This window comes from Triturus cristatus, chromosome 6 (genome assembly GCF_964204655.1).
Source record: "Triturus cristatus chromosome 6, aTriCri1.1, whole genome shotgun sequence".
In the NCBI taxonomy this organism is placed as follows: Eukaryota; Metazoa; Chordata; class Amphibia; order Caudata; family Salamandridae; genus Triturus; species Triturus cristatus.
Window position 1 is genome coordinate 1,067,956,811 of NC_140589.1, and position 17,838 is coordinate 1,067,974,648.

Genomic DNA, 17,838 nt, shown 5'->3' on the forward strand with positions numbered 1-17,838 from the left:
GCTACATTTTCTATAGTTTCTCTTCCATAGCAACGTATCTTCAAGCTCTAATCTCACACACCTATGAAGAGAACTTTCTATTCACGTTAATATGACCAATAGTGTTCATATCAGGTTATAAGATATGCGGTCTCAATATATGTCAGACATAGGTTCAGAAAGTACCAACAAATCATGTTTCGTCTGCTCTCAAATTCCACATACCGCAGGATCAGATAGACTACATTCAACAAAAGAAGTATCCCCAAGCACAGTTCTGTGTCTATTGCATTTCTACTTTTGTAGGATTAAGGCCCAAACGCAATTAACAGATGTCAGAGTGGCACATTCACAAGTCAATTCCACAAAATATGACTATTCAGTAGACGTTTTATATATTCTAACAGACAGACAGGACATTAAGGATGAGATATCAATCATGAAGGAAAAAGGTCCTCCTACTACTGTAGAATGGGTTCAGATGGTCTTAAATTTAGGGTTTTTCAGGAGCAACACGACTGCCCACTGAGTGTAATAGTTATTTAGTATAACCTTCACCCCCAGATTGTGTTCTTAGGCTATGATTTAGAGTCACTGGATCAGTTTTTGTCCATGATAATGGCACTCTGATGTAGAATTTTCCTGTAGGGTCATGTCTTTATGGTATGGAACTGATGTTAGTCAGGATGCAGTAAAGAAGTGTGCGCGTATCTGGAACGAAAACATAGTGCATTACACTTGAATAGATAGTACAATAAGTCCCTAGACAGTTATGAGACTAACTTCTGTTTCTTTATGTTTCAGAGGAACCAGCACATTTAATGTTGGACGCAATAATGGTTGTAGAGCCACAATAGATAACTCCAACATACAGGGGAAGGCACCTTCAGCCTCATGCACTACTATTGGCAATGTGGAGAACTACTGTATGCCTAGTCACCACCAAACTGGGGCGGCCTCTGTTCAGTCGTCACCTTGCACACCCCTGTCTTAGTAGCTCCTGGAATAAATATATCAAGTTTACATGAACACCCCATGAGCCATCCAACAACTTTATTACGCCATCATCAAAGGAAACAAACTGCAAAGTATAATGGCACTAATACTTGGAATGATATTCCCCAAGAGTACCAACCGTTTAATGATACACAGTTTTTCTTTCGAAGCATTCTGCCACTTGTTCAGACTAAGGCAACTAACCAATGGAAATTGCTCAAGTGCATCAATACTACAAAGGATCGATTTAATGTTGTAAAGGAAGAGCTAAGTGCTATGAGGATGATGATAATGCAGCACTATGTACTTGACCTTATGACTGCCAAAATTGGATCTGATTGAAGTACTTTCATCCCAGCAAATGATGCAGACAATGGAACTTTGTCCGAAGCTATACAGACTTTACACAATCCACAGAAGAAAATGGTAGATGAAGGAGGTGCCCCAGATAATTGGTTTAGTGGGTGGCTGTCATTGCTGCCATCCTGGATGTTGGGATTGTTAGGAAACTTGTTGCCAACTATTGTGGCTCTCCTAACATTTTATTGTATTATACGCTTGTTCTTAGCAAGTTGTAGAAGGTTAGGTACTAAGGTAGGGAGGCATGTTTTCAATTTACTTAGTGCCAAGTATAGACCAAGATTTAGATTCAGTAGTTGAAATATCATCTAGAGGGGGGAATGTCATGTGAAATGTGAAAATGCTGCGCAACAGCAGAAAACAGCGAGAGTATCACACAGTTATAAGTGGTAAAAGAACAGTGCAGGCCAAAAGCTTATGCTGATGCGGAAGAGGTGAAGAGTTTACTTTAGAACAGGGTCAAGACTAATTTGCATATGGCTGGGTTCAAACTGGGATGGCATGGTGAGCAAAGAAACTATGGAATTAGGCCCAGATCTCTGTACTGGGGTGAATGTATGACATTGTTCTGCATTCTGTCCATCAACTGTTGTTTTTGCTTTAGAACAGAGGCATCACCTGTAAGGTCATAGTTAAAAGAAAACTTGTGTTTGGCAAACAAAGGAATTTATGGCCTTAGCACATAAGCACACCAGCAAGTATTCTGTTGTCCTAGTTAAACATTAGCTAGCAACACACAGAATCTGAAAAGAAGTCTTAGCAGCACAATGACATAGCACACATACCAACAAACATGCACCCAAACTTAGTACACAAGCATTCAAACGTAGAATACTTCATTTGTAAAGCACTGTTAGAAACTGCATTAAAGGATGTGTACAGAATTAGGTTAAAGTTTAAGGTCACAGGTGACCATGTTTTTTTATAATTGTCTACCAATGTGTAACTGTCTAGTAATCTATTTTCTGACCTTTTGTAACCACCATTGTTCAACTCTGTATAAAAAAAAAGCTGCCGGTGAAGCAGCAGATTGAGACCGGCGGTTTACTGGTGTGGACTTGCCACTCTCCCTGTTGCAATAGTAAGGAGCTATTTTTACACTACCAAAGAGGAGTCTGTCTTTCTTTATTTTTTAGTTATCCTGCAACAGGGTGCTGGGTGAGCAGACCCCAGAGGTGCAGGTGGTGGCGTATCCTGCTCCCCACTGGATGCCCATGATGGTCGGTGTGCAAACCAATGGGGTTTGTGGGCTGCGGCTCCAGGGAAGGTGGTTAACTGGCCCGACTTCAGGCTGCTAGTCCCATGTGGTCTGTGGGAACGGCGTCCTTGCTCATGAAAAGGATTGCAAATTTTGCTGGCCAAGGTGGCTGGCAGTGTAGAGACGCAGTTGGAAAACCCTTGTGTGGCCACGAAAGAGGGGGAAGGCAGGCTGGGGTTGGCAAGGGGACATAAAAAGGCCCAAGAATCTGGGTGTATCCATAATATCCTTGAAGTTATCCAGTGCTGAGTACGCCTTCTCATCAAACAGATGGGAGACATCAAATGACACGTCCAGGAGAGAAGCTCAGACATCTCCCGAAAAGTGTGTGGTTCTAAGCCAGGCATGGCCCCTAATAGCCACTGACTAGGAATTTGCTCTGCCCAGCAAGTTAGCCATGTCAAGCCCTGATCTTATGGTGAACTTGTCTGCATCCCTCCCATCAGCAATTGCCTGGGAGATTATGGCTTGGACCTCCTCCAAGACCACAGGCAGAACACGTGCAACCAAATCCCATAGTGTAAGGCAATAACAGTCCAATAAGCATGCAGTGTTCACAGACCGCAGTGACGAGATGGTGGAACGGAACAGTCGCTTACTGGAGGTGTCCAGCCTCTTGGATTTCCTATCCTATGGGGGGGGGTGGGGAATGAATCAGTGTAGATACAGAAAGAGGAGGCTTGGACCACCAAGCTCTCCGGGGTGGGGTGCTGGGTAAGGAAACTGGGATCCCCAAGAGTGGGCGATCTTTCACTGGAACCCCTGTGCAGAGCTTGGGGCAGGCCCTGAGTAGGACGTCCATAAGGGCTTAATTAAATGAGAATATAGATTCTGAGAGGGTGACACCTGGCTGAAGCACCTCTGTCAAGACATTAGTCTTGACTGCCACTGAGGGTAGGTTAAGGTCCAGGACCTCAGCTGACTTGTACACCACCATTGCAAACTAGGTTCCCTCTTCGGTAGCCACAGTAAGAAGGGAAACCAGGCCAGTTTTAGGTGAGGTGTCCAACCCAATGGCCTCAACCTGTTCCTCATACCAGTTGTCCTGCTTCTCAACCGTATCATCTTCATAAGGGTCATAGACCCCACCCAAATGTCTCCCTCACCAGGTCTATCCATCGAATAAGGCACTAGCTCCACTCCGTGAAGAAAGTTCTTGGTTGGCATCAGACACAGCGTCAGGTGACGCCCATCAAGCTCCAAGTCTGAGTTGGGAATAACGATGAGGACGGCATCGCTAAGGGCATCGGCACTGGAGAGGGTGTCGAGGAAGGTCTCAGTCTCGCTGACAGCTCCGCTCTGGATCCAGTGATGCAACCCGTACGGTGCATAGGGCGAACCCACCATTGTGGTCCTGTGGGGGACAAAGGTATTCCAGAGGGGCCGGCACACCGAAAATGAGGCACATGGCCTCATCAGATTATTTTAGCTGGGAGGGGGTCTCTCGGGCTACAGGGAAGTGTGGAGCGGACCCAGGATCATGACCCGCTGGAACTGGAGTGCCAATGTTCTCTTGTCTCATTGGATTGCTTTGAAAAGACCGTGAGGTCGAAGATCGCTTGGACTTCTTGTGTTTGTGGGGCTTACCAGACTTCTGCGATGACTTTGAATAAGACAACAAATGTCGAGAGGGCCTCTGTGAACGGTCCCGGGACCTCCCATGCAGATGGGACCTCAAACGTTGCGGAGTTGACAGACGTCAGGCAGCAAAGCACTTGATGGATACCTCCCTCAGCGTCTTGGGGTGCATAGCGCAGCAGTCCTTACATGCCATAGTCGTGTCCCAGCTCCAGGCACCATAAAAACACCAAGTAAGACATCTGCTAGGAAAGTCCCCCACATGGTTTGAAATCAGATGGTTTCTTTTGTGACATCCTCACACAGGGAGATGTAAAATCTCAAAAAGAGACGTCAAAGTCAGAAAAGACCAGTCAAAAAACAACTGAGGTAGATCAGACTGGATAAGCGTTATCTGGCGCAGAAAAGAAAGAAATTACATCAACGTGCCAAGTGGAGCCTTATAGGTACGGCACACGTCACTTTTGGCACAGACAACGGCGACACAGAGCCGAACAATGCAAACCAGATACCGGCAGCCAGGGGTACCGCTCGAAAACTTTCCAGATCCAGTCCAGTCTGATACCTGGGGATAATCTAAGTGAAGGAATCTGCGGCTAGAAATTACTATCAGATAAATACAAAATAACTTGCAACATTGTTCCAGTGCTGTGGCTGAAATGCTGTGCTTTTGTTCCACTTCAACAAATGCCACCCATTTAAAAAAGATAATGCATTTGAATCATGTAGGCACTAAAAGTCAACTAGTCAACAGTACATACTGATGAGGAGAGGAAGTTTACAGCGCTAAAAGCAAATATGCTCATTTGTAAACTCTTTCCAGAGTGCTGAGAAATATTTGCATAAGCATGAAATGCAAGTCGTTTCTAAAGAATCATTTTAGGAATTTATACATTTTTGGCACACAATTGTTTAGATTACTATTTGTAAATGGACACAATTATATTTTCTTCGGAGTAAAAAAAACTTCTTTTAAAGGGACATATTTTGTCAATAATACGTACTGTGGTGTTTTGCAGATTTGCAACTTAACACCATACCCATAAAACAAAAGGAAATAAATGAGGCATTAACAATAAGGGACAAAACACCAAAAAAGGCAAGCTGTACAAGTGCATTCAACAATCCTTGTAAAGAAGCTATGGAGCCAAGAATAGAGAGCAGTCAAGGATGACTTACCAGGGCTTAATTCTACCAAGTAGGGAAGCTTCTCAGGAGGCAAACTGCAACCATAGCCAGACACATCATCTTTCTCCCTCCTTTTAAAAGGCTTGCCTTCTGTTAAAGTCTGATTAGTCCTTAGATCATGGTCAGGAGGCTTTCTCTTGAGCTGGAAAACAAGCTCTCCTAAAGAAAAAGAAAAGGAATGATGTTGGGCATACAAATGTAGGATGCTTCTGCTGCTCGCAGCAAATTGGGTTTGCAATGAATATGTGGCAGATAAAAGAAAACCTTTTCTGTAATAGCCACATACAGGAATATCTATCCCTAAGCTGTGCAGATAGAAGTTGTTGACTTCAGTCTGACTGTTCACGACAAAACAGTACTATAGGAAGTGCAGATTAGGCACAGTTAATCTTCCTGAAAAGGAACATGTGGGCATCGCCCTTTATCTTGAAAAACAATTCACTGAATGCTAAAAAATCTATCATGTTAACTAGAGAGAGACAACAGTATTGACTCCAGACATTTATGGCTAATGCTCTCAAAATGCTACAAAGTATTTTAAGCCTCAGCATACGTTGGCCTTGTATGGTCCTCTTGCACTAGGATGAGCTAACAAATCTTCAACTTGCAATGCCATACACTCTCATCTGCCTCTTGCACTAGGATACCCACATGCATATTCATCTTGTTCAATTCCCTTAAACGTTCCATGCAAAAGGATATCTCAGTTATTGCAGCATCCCTATCTTGAGAGCTGTCCAGTCTGAATTCTGATTAAGTAAAGAGAGCGGTCCAATTTACTCACATTTTCTGCCAGGTATTGCATTGTACAATTCACACTGGTCATGTAAGACTATGCTACATTTTCCAGAATGTTATGCAACATTGGGTAATCATGAGGTGATGAACTATGCATAATGCTTAGTATATAAGCAATTTGATTGGTCCGGGAACATGTGCAATGGCAGCTGGGAGAAGGACAATGCAACCTGCGATTTCAGCTAAGAGGAACAAGACACAGTGTTTCTTCGACAATTTACCTGAGAGCAGAGACTAGCAGAAAATTCACAGGCCTAAACTGTTAGATCAGTGTTACACCTGGGGTACTCATCATGCTCAGGAAGACAAATCCATGGCGCCACACCTCACAGTGCAAGGTTAATGTCTTCTAGTGTGAACTTGGAGATGAATGAAAGGCAAATCCTGGAATAATAGTGTAAGAAAATACTTTTTTTGCATTACAACCTCCATTTTGTTTTGCTGACTGCTGTTGATTTTTTGTGTTTGTTTTTTTTTAACTCTGCACACAGGGGCACTTCTGCCCAGTCCTAGCAAATGTGCTTGGACTATTATTAACAGGCAAAATTGCCTAATACCCAACTAGCACATTTAACGTTCCTGTAAACCTAGTACATAGTGCAGGAAAATGCAAAAATCGCAAGGAAAGTTAGATGTCACATGTGGACTGCAGCACATAGTATGCCTTCTACCACGCTGACCAGAAAAAGGCTTCAGGCCTACATGTATAGCCTGCTGCAGCAGCTATTAAATCTGCGGGCTAACATGTAAAAAAAAAAAACCTTTGACAGGAAGGAGCCATTCTTTTAAATTTTAAAAGTCTCCCTGAGTAAGCCCTGTACGCCATAAGGTAGGGTGTCTAATATTTAGAAGTGAAATATGTAAGAAGTTCATTGTCGGTATGTTCCTACAGCGACTAGCCCACAAAAGCTATTTGCACTGTAAAGGGCTGTAACTGATCCTATGAGAAAAACTGGAGTGCAAATAAAATATTTTTGTCAACTTTGGTTTGGATTAAACTACTGAAATGATTCAACCACTATTTTGTAATATTAATGAAACATTCAATTCAATGATGAAGTGAGATTTCTGAATAATATAGAGGAAAAGCAGCTTCTAAAAAGTTTGACTGCCTGCCAGAAGCTCCACTGGGCTAATTAGATTTAACCTGCCAAGAGCAACCCTCTATCAGTGCTTTCTCCTTAATGAGATGTGAAAATTGATTCTTGAGCAGAAACAATGGCTTATGCGTTGTCGCAGTAAGACATGAGTGAGAGGTGTGGACTCGTCTCAGCTCAGGAAGGACAGCTTGGGAGGGTTCAGAAACTTGATTGAATTGAAAGAGTCCAGGGTGAGGTGAGCCCATTTACAGTGAAGTGTAAAGGAATACCTGGGGAAGAGAACATTTTGTTTCTAGGGGCCATTGTATAGAGCCTGGCACGAGCCTGCTGGGAGGGGTAATGGTTCCAGAACCTGTTTTGTATGTTTGAGGAGAAAGGGACAGATCAATTCCTTAGAGACAACCATGGATGGGACACTAGCCACCTCCTAGGGCAGAAGGGTTCTGTTATGTTTGATTTTACTCAGAGTACTGCACTGTGGGATAGTCTGCAGTAAGACAAACAGGATGTGCTGCAAAACGTGGGCAGGTGTGCCCCTGGGAATGTTTTCTCACTGGTTTGGAAGTCTCCAGGTGTCACCCCATTCACTGCCTAGTGGATCCTACAGAAGTGGCACATCACCCCCAGTTCATCAGAACAGAAGAGGACTGGGCCGGTCTGTGACCTGAGGGGCTGGACCTGCTTCCCATTGTATCCAGGACTTAAGAATGGACTCCAAGGGGCAGGTGGCTGAACACTTTTGTGGCTACAGGGACACTATAAACTGCAAGAAGCCTATTTCCTGGATTGCAGCCTCTTGTCCCCATTCTATACGTACATGATAGGACTGCTTCTTGACCTCTTCTTCTGTTTTGCAATTAGAAACTGAACTGATGCACAAATTGTTCCCTGTAGTATATCGGCTCATGATCTTATTGATATCAGTATTGACTTAAGGACTTGAAAAGCACTAGATAAAGGTGAGATACATTTTACCGTGTAAAAATGTAGAATATTAAAATTGTGTACTTTATTTTTCACATCACTGTACAACAGTGAATTCTGGAAGAGGTGATGCATGAATTAACTTTAGAGCTTACTTGAATGAATGTGTGGAAGAATATGTGTTATAAGTTAGTGAGGATGTGGGTACTTCCCAAGTCATAAATCAAAAACCTTGTTGGGTCCAACAAGCAAGTTCATTCAATAACTTGGGCTCATCTCCTTAATAACTGCGACACTGAGCATATAGGCGTAACTTAAAGAAAGGCGAGTAATGCATTTAGCAGTACCAACCCAAATGAAAAGCCTAATCCAACATCATAAAAATCCTGCAACCATTTGCTAAAATATAAGAGAACATTTTAATTGGAAACAATGCAAAAACAATTAAAATCCAATTAGAGTATGCATTTTTAAAGTTTTGAGGCAAAAAAACGTGCCAAGAAAATGTAAAATGCCAAGCATAAGTTACTGTTTGCAGTTCACCGTGACCTACATGCGATTTCATGCTGACTGCAAGTAGCGTATTTCAGATAAACCAAGCAGGTCAAAGATTTTACCATCTGACTTACTTCTGAAAAGGAAGTTACACTCCTCCTGCGTGGGAAGGTAGAAGGATGTTTTCGGATAAGTTCTCTTGAAGTTGGACAGCTGTTGCTTGAAGCTGCAGTGTAGCCGTTGATTTTGGCAGGAAAAGCTCAGATTGGGAAAATTCACATCTTTTCACCCGCCGAAGTCCTATGATACTTTTTGCTCCTTGCCCGGTCAAGAGTTCTAACTTTCGATTTAGTCTGTTTTGTGAAGCTCAAAATCTTCCAGTGGGGCAAGCCTGGAAGCTGTATCCAATGAAGTCCTCTCAAAATTGAACGCTGTTTAGGATCCAAGTTTGCAGACTTTTGAAACAGTTCCTCTTGGTCATTTCTGAGGCTTCTAGGACCTCAGGGACCGCACTTAGGGCCCAGGAGTTACTCCAGCATAGGCCATTAGGCAGGATCCAGTCATGGTCCAGTTGCTACTGGTCAGCTGAAATCCAGGAAATAGGCTTCTTGTAGTTTATTGTGTCCCTGTAGCCACATAAGAGTTCAGCCACCTGACCACTGGAGTCCATTCTTAAGTCCTGGATACAATGGGAAGCAGGCCCAGGTTTTAGAGATTTACGATGGTTCTGAGTAGGTTTTATACGCTTGATTTTCATGTGTTTACACTAGGGATTTTACTATTGAATGTATATATTTTTTGTGAAGATCATTTTTTTTATTCTTGTTGTATCATTCACTTTATCAATGTTTCAAACAGGGATTATGGGACAAAATGTTGTTTTGTACTCTTTGATGTCTATTTGTTTCCCTTCTCCATATTCTGCTTCTTTTATTTCATTGTATATTTTATTCATGAACATGTTTTTCTGTTTTCGCACTGATTTGTGGAATGTATTCATTTTTTTAAATTTATTTCTGCATTTTCAAGAGACATGCAGACATAAGTACAGGCAATGTACCATGACGAATGTGCATGTGAAACCGATACAATGAAATAAACTCAAGAGGGCAAGTGAGACAAGAAACCTAAGGAGCTCCAACTCCCGCCTTCTCATCCCCATGATAACACGCAAACAAAAAAACGCTGCCAGGTCATTCGCTGGAAATGCGCCCAAAATCTGTAACTCCATCCCAGCAGATATCAGAACTATCCCGTCCTTCACAAAATTAAAAAAACACCTAAAAGCCCTCCTCCTCAACCGCTTCCTCCCGAATGGATAGCCGCCGCCTTCACGCTAATCCTGACTCCGTTGCTCTTTGACTTTGCATCACACAGATCCACCTCAGCCCGCTTCTAGACAAGTGTGCATAAAATACTATGCAACTCTTATGAAACACTGTTGTAAAGCGCTCCGATACACCCGGGTCAGGTCAGCGCTATATAAAACTCCTAAAATAAGTAAAAATAACCAATCCGGTATTGAGGCTAAAGAAGCACAGTGAGCAATAAATCAGTGTACAAAACATCAGAGGCAGAATAATGAGGATAACTATAGGTCACACATAGCAGCAGTATACAGTCTTGAGGTGGGTCCATGCGGGGGGGGGGGTTAACAGGGGCATACAGAAGCATATATCACGCATGAAGAACTCAGGTAGGTGCCACATTATCAGTCTTGTGTGTTGTCGGACCCATCAATAGGGTGTGAAAGCAGATATGCCGTGAGGGGTCCCCAATTATCTCGAGGGCGGAAGGCTAGGGGGAACAGTTCAGCAAAGGCACACACCGGTCACACCTATCATTGTCCCGCAATTTAAAGCAATGAAGTCTAGCAGGTGTATAGTATGTGCGGTGTAGAAATTTGTAATGGAGAATACGAAGGCAGCAACTGGACGTGCTTTGTTCCGTCTGTTTGCAACAATTGAACCACTGCTCATCAGTAATAACCAATCCCAATTCTACAGACCATTTGTCCCTAGTAGTATTCTGTGTAATGCTCTGAGTGGTGTACAGAGTATGGTATGGGGAAGAAACCAGGTGAGGCGTCGCATCTCTATCTAATATTAGGCGCAGAGGTGTAACTTCCGGGGGCTCCCGAGGGAAGGTAGGGGTATGCTCCTTAAGTCCATGGCGCAATCGGACATATAAAATAATGTCCATGGGGGAAGGTGGTTTCGGGGAGAATCAGAGGTTGAGCGCCAGTGCAGTCCACGCGGCCCAGGCGCCACGTGGGATCCCCGGTCCTCACCTAGCCAGCTCAACCGCCCCAAGTCACCACAGGATTTCGCCTCAGTCCCCGGCAAATCTATCCAGCGCATATCCGTGTCTGACGGCAGTTTCAGGGGCTGAGATTACAGCAGCAGGTAGCGGAAGTCACCAGAAGTCCCCGCCGATGCAGGGGAAGTTTGTTGCAGGAAATTAACCTAGGATAAATGGTAGATTAGGGAGCCAAGTGTCCAGAGACTCGCGGGCGTGCGCCCATTTTGGTCGTGCGCCACCCAGCGCCCCCCCGAATGTATTCAATGTCTATGTACTTTTGAAAAACGTTTAATAAAGAATTGTGATGAACAAAAAATAGGATGGCCTTAACAAACATACAGCACAAAAACAGGGAGAATAAGGCGGCTTCTAAGGCCTAGTGCCTCAGTCTTTCTACTGTTTTGTCAGTGGGTTAATTTTTCACTATGTATGCACTCTCTACAATTATGGTAGGTTTGTATCCAGAGATGGTGTTGTGTTGGAGGCTGGGTAAGTATAGGGGTGAATGGTAGGAATGGATGATCTGGGATGATCCGGTGTAGTGTGGGATTTGATGTTTATATTCAGGAACAGGTGGTTTTTTATTCTAAGGATGACTGGAAGCTGTTCCCATCCTTCCCATGCAGGATATCTTTAGAGTGGGTTATAAAAAGGGCTGTAGCTAAGCTAAAATATCAGAGTGTGTGTAATAGCATGTCATTGTTTATCTTTGTCTTGTTAGCTGAAAGTTAAAGTTGAAAACCCAGTGCTATGAAAATGAAAAGAAATTACGAGAAAAATACCTTTGTCACTCGGCCAATCTCGAAATATCTGGAGTGGGCAATCATCATCATCAAGTATTGCTTCCATCATTGCTTTATCTATTTGCTGCCCACCGGGAAGGTGTGTCACCTGAAAGGCAGAGCGATTGTCAATGCATCAAATTCCGGCAATGTGTTTATACAGTAATCAAAAAAGCTTTATGAAAAACATTTCAACTTCCAAAAGTGATTGTCATAGACAAATCCACTTACTATTACTTGCATGTATCGATTGACTGTGTAAGGTCTACAATATCAGAAGTAAACATCATATTGCTATAGCACTAACTACTTAATCTGTTTCAAGGAAGACTTGTTCAAAACGTCAATGAATTCTGCTTAGCACGTATTATTCATTGATGTGTAATGGTCTCCTGTCAGATCCCATTCGAGTGTGGGGGTGGGAATGCACAGGGAAGACAGGGACTACTGGGCCCCAACTGTGGATATTTAGGATGTTTGCCACTGGTGTCCTGGGGTCCAGTCCTACAATGGCTCTGCAAACTGGGCCAAGTCCACACCAGACACTTAAGGCTGTTGAAACCAAGCAGGCAAAGGTTTCTCATGAGGGCAGTATGGGGGTAAGAGAGCACAAATCAATAGTCAATCACCAGACAATATTGTATCCAGCTCAGTGCTTATCTTTCAAGTAAAATACTTTAATCACACAGCATAAAGTAATACTATAGATCGTAATTTTGAGAATAAGACACAGGGTTTGAATCCTTTAGCAATCCTAAGGCAGGCACTACACCCTTTTGGTATTCTTCCTTCACTAACAGTGTACTAGTCTATAACTCTAGGGACATCAGTGAGGACTTCATTAAGGGGCAAAAGAGGTTCAGAAGTAGAAGCCACAGGCTGAAGCAACTCTGTCAGGAGGTTAGTCCTCACTGCCCCGAAGGGGGCTCGAGGCGAAAGACCTTGGCTGCCCTTCTCACCGCCACTGTGTAGGAAGCCCCGTCTTCCGTAGCCACGGTAGGGGAGAAAGCAAGCCAGTGTCAGGGGAAGTGTACAACCCACTGGCCTCACCCAGGTCCATCCGCCAGTCCATGGGGTCTTCAACCTTGTCTGTTAAAGGGTCAAGCTGTCCCCTCCCATCCTCTTCTTCACCTCCTGGCACAAAATCAAAACCATGGATAAACACAGGGACTGAAGTCCCATCAGACGTTGATTGAAGTTGGTCCAGCTCCTTGTCCACGTCGGTGACAAGGATGGGGGTCGATGCAGATTGGCGCCGTGAGCGTTGCCACCGGGATCGACGTCAGGGAAGGTCAAGTTGGAACGGATCCAAGGGGGCCCTATGGAGCCGAAGCCACCGGCGTCGAAGCTTGGGACCCCCAAATGACTTCATGGGGCCCGAAGACGCACCAGCGGAGCTGGGCTGCCCAAAGATGAGGTGCAGGGCCTCATATAACTTTCATAATTGGTCAGGAGAAGCTCCGGCTCCTGGAAAAGTGGGGAGGCGCAGAGTCATCTTGGAAAGAGGCTCCGAGGGCGGAGGCATAGAGCGACGATGCTCTGTGTCCGACGTCGCGTTAGCCAACGAACGGGGTGAAGTTCAAGAATGCCTACAATTCTTGGACTTCTTGTGCTTACCTGAGCACCCCGAAGAATTAGAATTGGACGAGGAGTGTGAACTCCGCAATCATTCTCGGGACCTTCCTCTCAATCGAGAAAAGAAGCAACACGGAGCAGAGTGCCAGGGTTCCAACAGCTTTCGGGACCACTCCAGCAAAGCCCTGGGATTCATAGCACCGCACTCAGAGCACGACTTCGAGTTGTGGTAACGCTCCAAGGACAAGAGGCACACGAGGTGCAGGTCAGTCATGGACATCATTCAATGACCGAATCCGCAGGGCTTGAATCCGGTACTACATTGGGATATGTCGACCACACCAGAAGTACAAGACTAAAAAAAAAATCTCAGCAAAAGTCGAAAAAAGGTTAGCCAAAAAACAGCTAAGGTGTATCTCTTTCCTGATCTGTGCTTAGGCTGGCGCGGATAAAGAAAGAACTGACGTCAGTGCGTCTGGGCAGCATCTATGTAGGTCCTGCAATGTCATTCCGGCGCGCATGATGCAGACGACTGACACGGAGCCGACCATTGCCACCTACCAACAAGCAGGGATACTGCGGATGAAAAATCTCTGGATCCGGACTGACGCCTGGGGGAAATTCTAAGGTAAGTAATTTACAACTAGAAGTCTCTATCAGATACGTTTCCCCAGCAATAACACTTCAGCACTGCCACATAGAACCATGCGGCTTCAACCGCAGCTACATCTTATGAGGATGCGACTATCCATGGGGTGCCAAGAGATAATACCACCATAAAGTGCTTTTGCATATCTTTGAATCTTCTGAACATCAGAGGAAGAGCACCAAGAGTCTGCATGAAGATACAGTAGTCACTAGAAATATAATTATCGTAGGTAAGTACCTTTTTCTTTCAATGTATATTTCTTCCTGCAGATTCCTCACCTTATGAATGAGGCAATAACCAATAACCTCCAGGAGGTTGGTTTAAGTAGTGCTATTGATCAAAGGCAGCCATGCAACACAGCCATGGCAAAGTAACTATCACTCTGTGCCCGAGCCATGAGACAGTAATGTTTTGAAAGGTATGCAAAGAAGACCAAGTGGCCGCCTGACAGCCAACAGCCACTCGTACACCCATGGTGAGAGCAATAGAAGAAGTCTAGGTCCTCTTGGAGTAGGGACGAATGGTAGGGGAAGGTCTTTGTAAGCGATCTTTATGCAATGGGGAAACTCAACATGAGATCCTGCCCTTAGTAACCTCTTTTGTAACAACTTTGTCCCTTTTGGCTCCAGCAAAGCTCAAAAAGAACTAGTCATCCACTCTGACCGTCATATGTGATTGATATATTAAAATATCACACATTTCGGGTCTAGTCGATGCAATCTCTCCTCCTCCTAAGTATAATGAGGAGGAGGAAAGGATAGAAGAATGATGGACTGGCCCATTTGAAGAAAAAAAACAGTACAATTTTCAGCAAAAAGACAGACTATGTACAAAGGACCAGATTATCTGACTGGAGCAGACAGAAAGGTAGTAAGACATACTGGGCCTGTGATTTACTGCCTGAAATTGTCACCATAAGGATAACAGTCTTTATAGTCCCTGAATGTACCGGGCAACTGTGCAATGACTAGAAAGGCAAAGCAATTAGGGCAGTTAAAAATGATTCAAAAGCCGCTGTAGGATAATAAATAGTGTGAAAGTAAACAGGTAGAGCAAACATTTGAGAAAATCCACCACAAAGAGCAACCGAAACAGAGAAGACTAATCGGAAAGGCACATGAAGGCCTTAAAAACTGCTAAATATCCTGCTACAGTGGCAAATGCCTAACATTGACATCTGAGAGTCAAGCATGGAATGTTCAAGCCTTCTGACTCGCACAAAGAGCAACTTACATCATTGGCACACAAACACAGATTCTGTAGCTGCCACTGCTCAATCTCTGCAAGTGCAGCTATACAATGAGAAGACTGTGGTTGTGGACCAAACTATCCTGCTGCAAAAGAAGTTTCAGTCTGTGAGGTAGAGATGACCAGATGCTCAGTTCCAACAAACTGGCGTACTAAATCTTCCTTATCCAATCTAGGGTGATAATTAGCAGCGGAATTTGGGACTCCAGCATCTTCTGCTGGACTTTGTACAGACGTGGGATCAGTGGGTATGTGCAAAGCAAACCCCGCGGCTAATCAAATATGAAGGCATCCTTCAGGGAACCATTCAGAGGGTATTATAGTGTATAGAAGACAATCCCACTAGGAAGATGCCATTCCGCAGATCCCAATGCCACAGGCATCCTCAAAGAAGGTCCCCACACCATCCTTTCTGGTGATATAATGAACAGTGTCTGTCGTCCGAACGGATCTGAATGGTGCTCAATCAAACGGAAGGGAGCCAGCCAAACTGTCCACAGCTTCAAGAGCTTTATGTGTAGTCACTCACTAATCTGACAAAGACTGAAGGTCTGGAGCCATCAGGTCACCCAAATGTGTCCCATCGCCCGAGAAGGCACCTTGATACTCTGTGGCCGATATGGGAGGAGGAGGGGGGCTGAAACGATGGCCCATAGTTGAGTGGAGGGCCATATCTACCAAGACAGATCCGTGAGAACCAATTGGAAAAACGGAATCAGAAATGACAGGCTCACATGGTGTTGGAGCCACTGCTGCCTCAGGCACCTCTGAGGGCCCTGACATGCCATCTGGATCACTGGATGCATGAGGCCATTAAAATTAAAAGGGATAAGACTTGCAGAACTGGAATCGGAACCGGATTCAGAAACTTCACTCTTATCCCACGTCTGCAATCCTCTAAGGAGCAGGATAGGCCTTTCTGCAGGTAGTGTCCAACACTGTACCAATGAAGGTCAGACTTTGTATGAGGATAACATGGGGCCTCTGGATGTCTACAATGAAGCCCAATTCGCGCAGAAGGGTTACAGTGCAATTAAGATTTTTTTAGACCATATAATGAGATCTGGCCTTCCCCAGTCACTTGTCTAAGTACTGAAATATATGGTTTCTTTACCTCCTGGGTGAAGTTGCCATTACTTTGGTGAACACTTAAAGTATCTGTCGGACCAAAAGTTAGATTTTCGAATTTAAAGTGGTCCAGGGAGGAGCCTATTTTCTTTCTAAAGACCTGATATCCAGCAAAAGGCATGTCCATATAGGTTACTTAAACATTGTCTGAAAATCCAGTGTAACTCATTCAGGAATGTCTGTGCAGGATAACTGATGTAGCCACAGATCAAGCACTGTATCTGCAGAATCCAGGCCAAACGTAATAATTTATTTCGAAGTACCGCAGACCATCACAGGCTAGATCTGAAAAGGACATCTTCATACTGTGAGGGAAGCTGAGAACAGCCATTTTCGCCAGCAGCTACTAAGCATGGGCATATCAGCTGAAAAGCCAAATGGCATTGGGAGTACAAAAGGACCAGAATGCCAGAAGCAAACTCTTTTCTTACCAGAGTCTGGTCTTTACAGCACTCCTGGTAGGCTAGAGCCCTATGAAAGGCGTCTGGGTTCAATTTCACACACGATGCCTGTACCAATATACGTTGTTTAGGGATGCAGAAACAAGAATTTCAGATCGATGGTGCTGGTCTACGCTGCCATGCTGTCGGTCTGTTGATTGCTGGGCTTGAAAAGGCTTCATCAAGGCAGCCAAAACGGACTCCAAAAATGACCAACTAAAAAAGGGCAACGGTTCTAAAACCGACAAGGACTATTGCAGGATTTCTATATAGACGATGAATTTCAGTTCCGCAGTGACTATAGATAATCCAGTGCTTTTGCTGATTTTTGTACCACAGATGTAAAAACAGACTCCTTCTGTAGGAGGACCAGAATGTCAACTCCTAGAAATGTGTTGAAGCAACTAGCATTTTTTAAAGTCCAGATATAGAACAATCAACCTTAAAACTCCCTTACTCGATGTGCCAATAATGCTAATAAAGTATAACCAAGGCTATTGTGCATATGGCCAGTCCCTGGCTAGAGTGCCATAGTCGGCAAAAAGCGATGGACTGGCATGCAGCCTTCAGTAATCCTTAGTAGCCAAAATTAATGCAAGCACTCCCATCACTTTGTTGTAATAATTTGTATTCAATATCTACAAAACATCTGAGCTTGATCCGAAAAGATCCTCCATATGGGATGATTGCTGGGGCCTAGGTGAGGTCACGCAACCACCTGCTTTGCCACCCAGATGATGCCAGCTGACTTCAATGGTTTCGTGAGCGGCAGCCCCAGAGTTGTATGCTTTTTTTGGCAACTGTACAGAGCCTATGCAGGCATAGAGACAGGTGGCGTCTGCTCCGTAGCCATATTCAAGGAACTGGATCCAACTCTTTGGTGAGTGGCTGAACGGACAACCCAAAAGATCTCCAACATGGCCATTTCAAAGGCCTTGACCTGTGTTGGCCTGTCAGAGCGAGTCAAACTCCAGCTTACCACTTTTGAGAACATGGATTAGTGCCAAAGACTTATAAATGTCCAGTGTCGGTCCAGATA

At 44.3% G+C, this 17,838-nt stretch overlaps 1 protein-coding gene across 16 annotated transcripts in view; it reads right to left on the reverse strand.

Annotated features, from left to right (window-relative positions):
• AFDN (afadin, adherens junction formation factor) overlaps positions 1 to 17,838 on the reverse strand; it is a 1,598,291-nt gene that overhangs the window by 1,279,264 nt on the left and 301,189 nt on the right. For all 16 annotated transcript variants that reach the window (XM_085611917.1, XM_085611916.1, XM_085611915.1 and 13 more), the window contains exons 7-8: positions 11,760 to 11,868; positions 5,351 to 5,518 (exon numbers count right to left, since the gene is read on the reverse strand). In XM_085611917.1, coding sequence (XP_085468043.1) covers positions 5,351 to 5,518; positions 11,760 to 11,868 — 277 coding nt within the window. The remainder of the gene's footprint in view (positions 1 to 5,350; positions 5,519 to 11,759; positions 11,869 to 17,838) is intronic.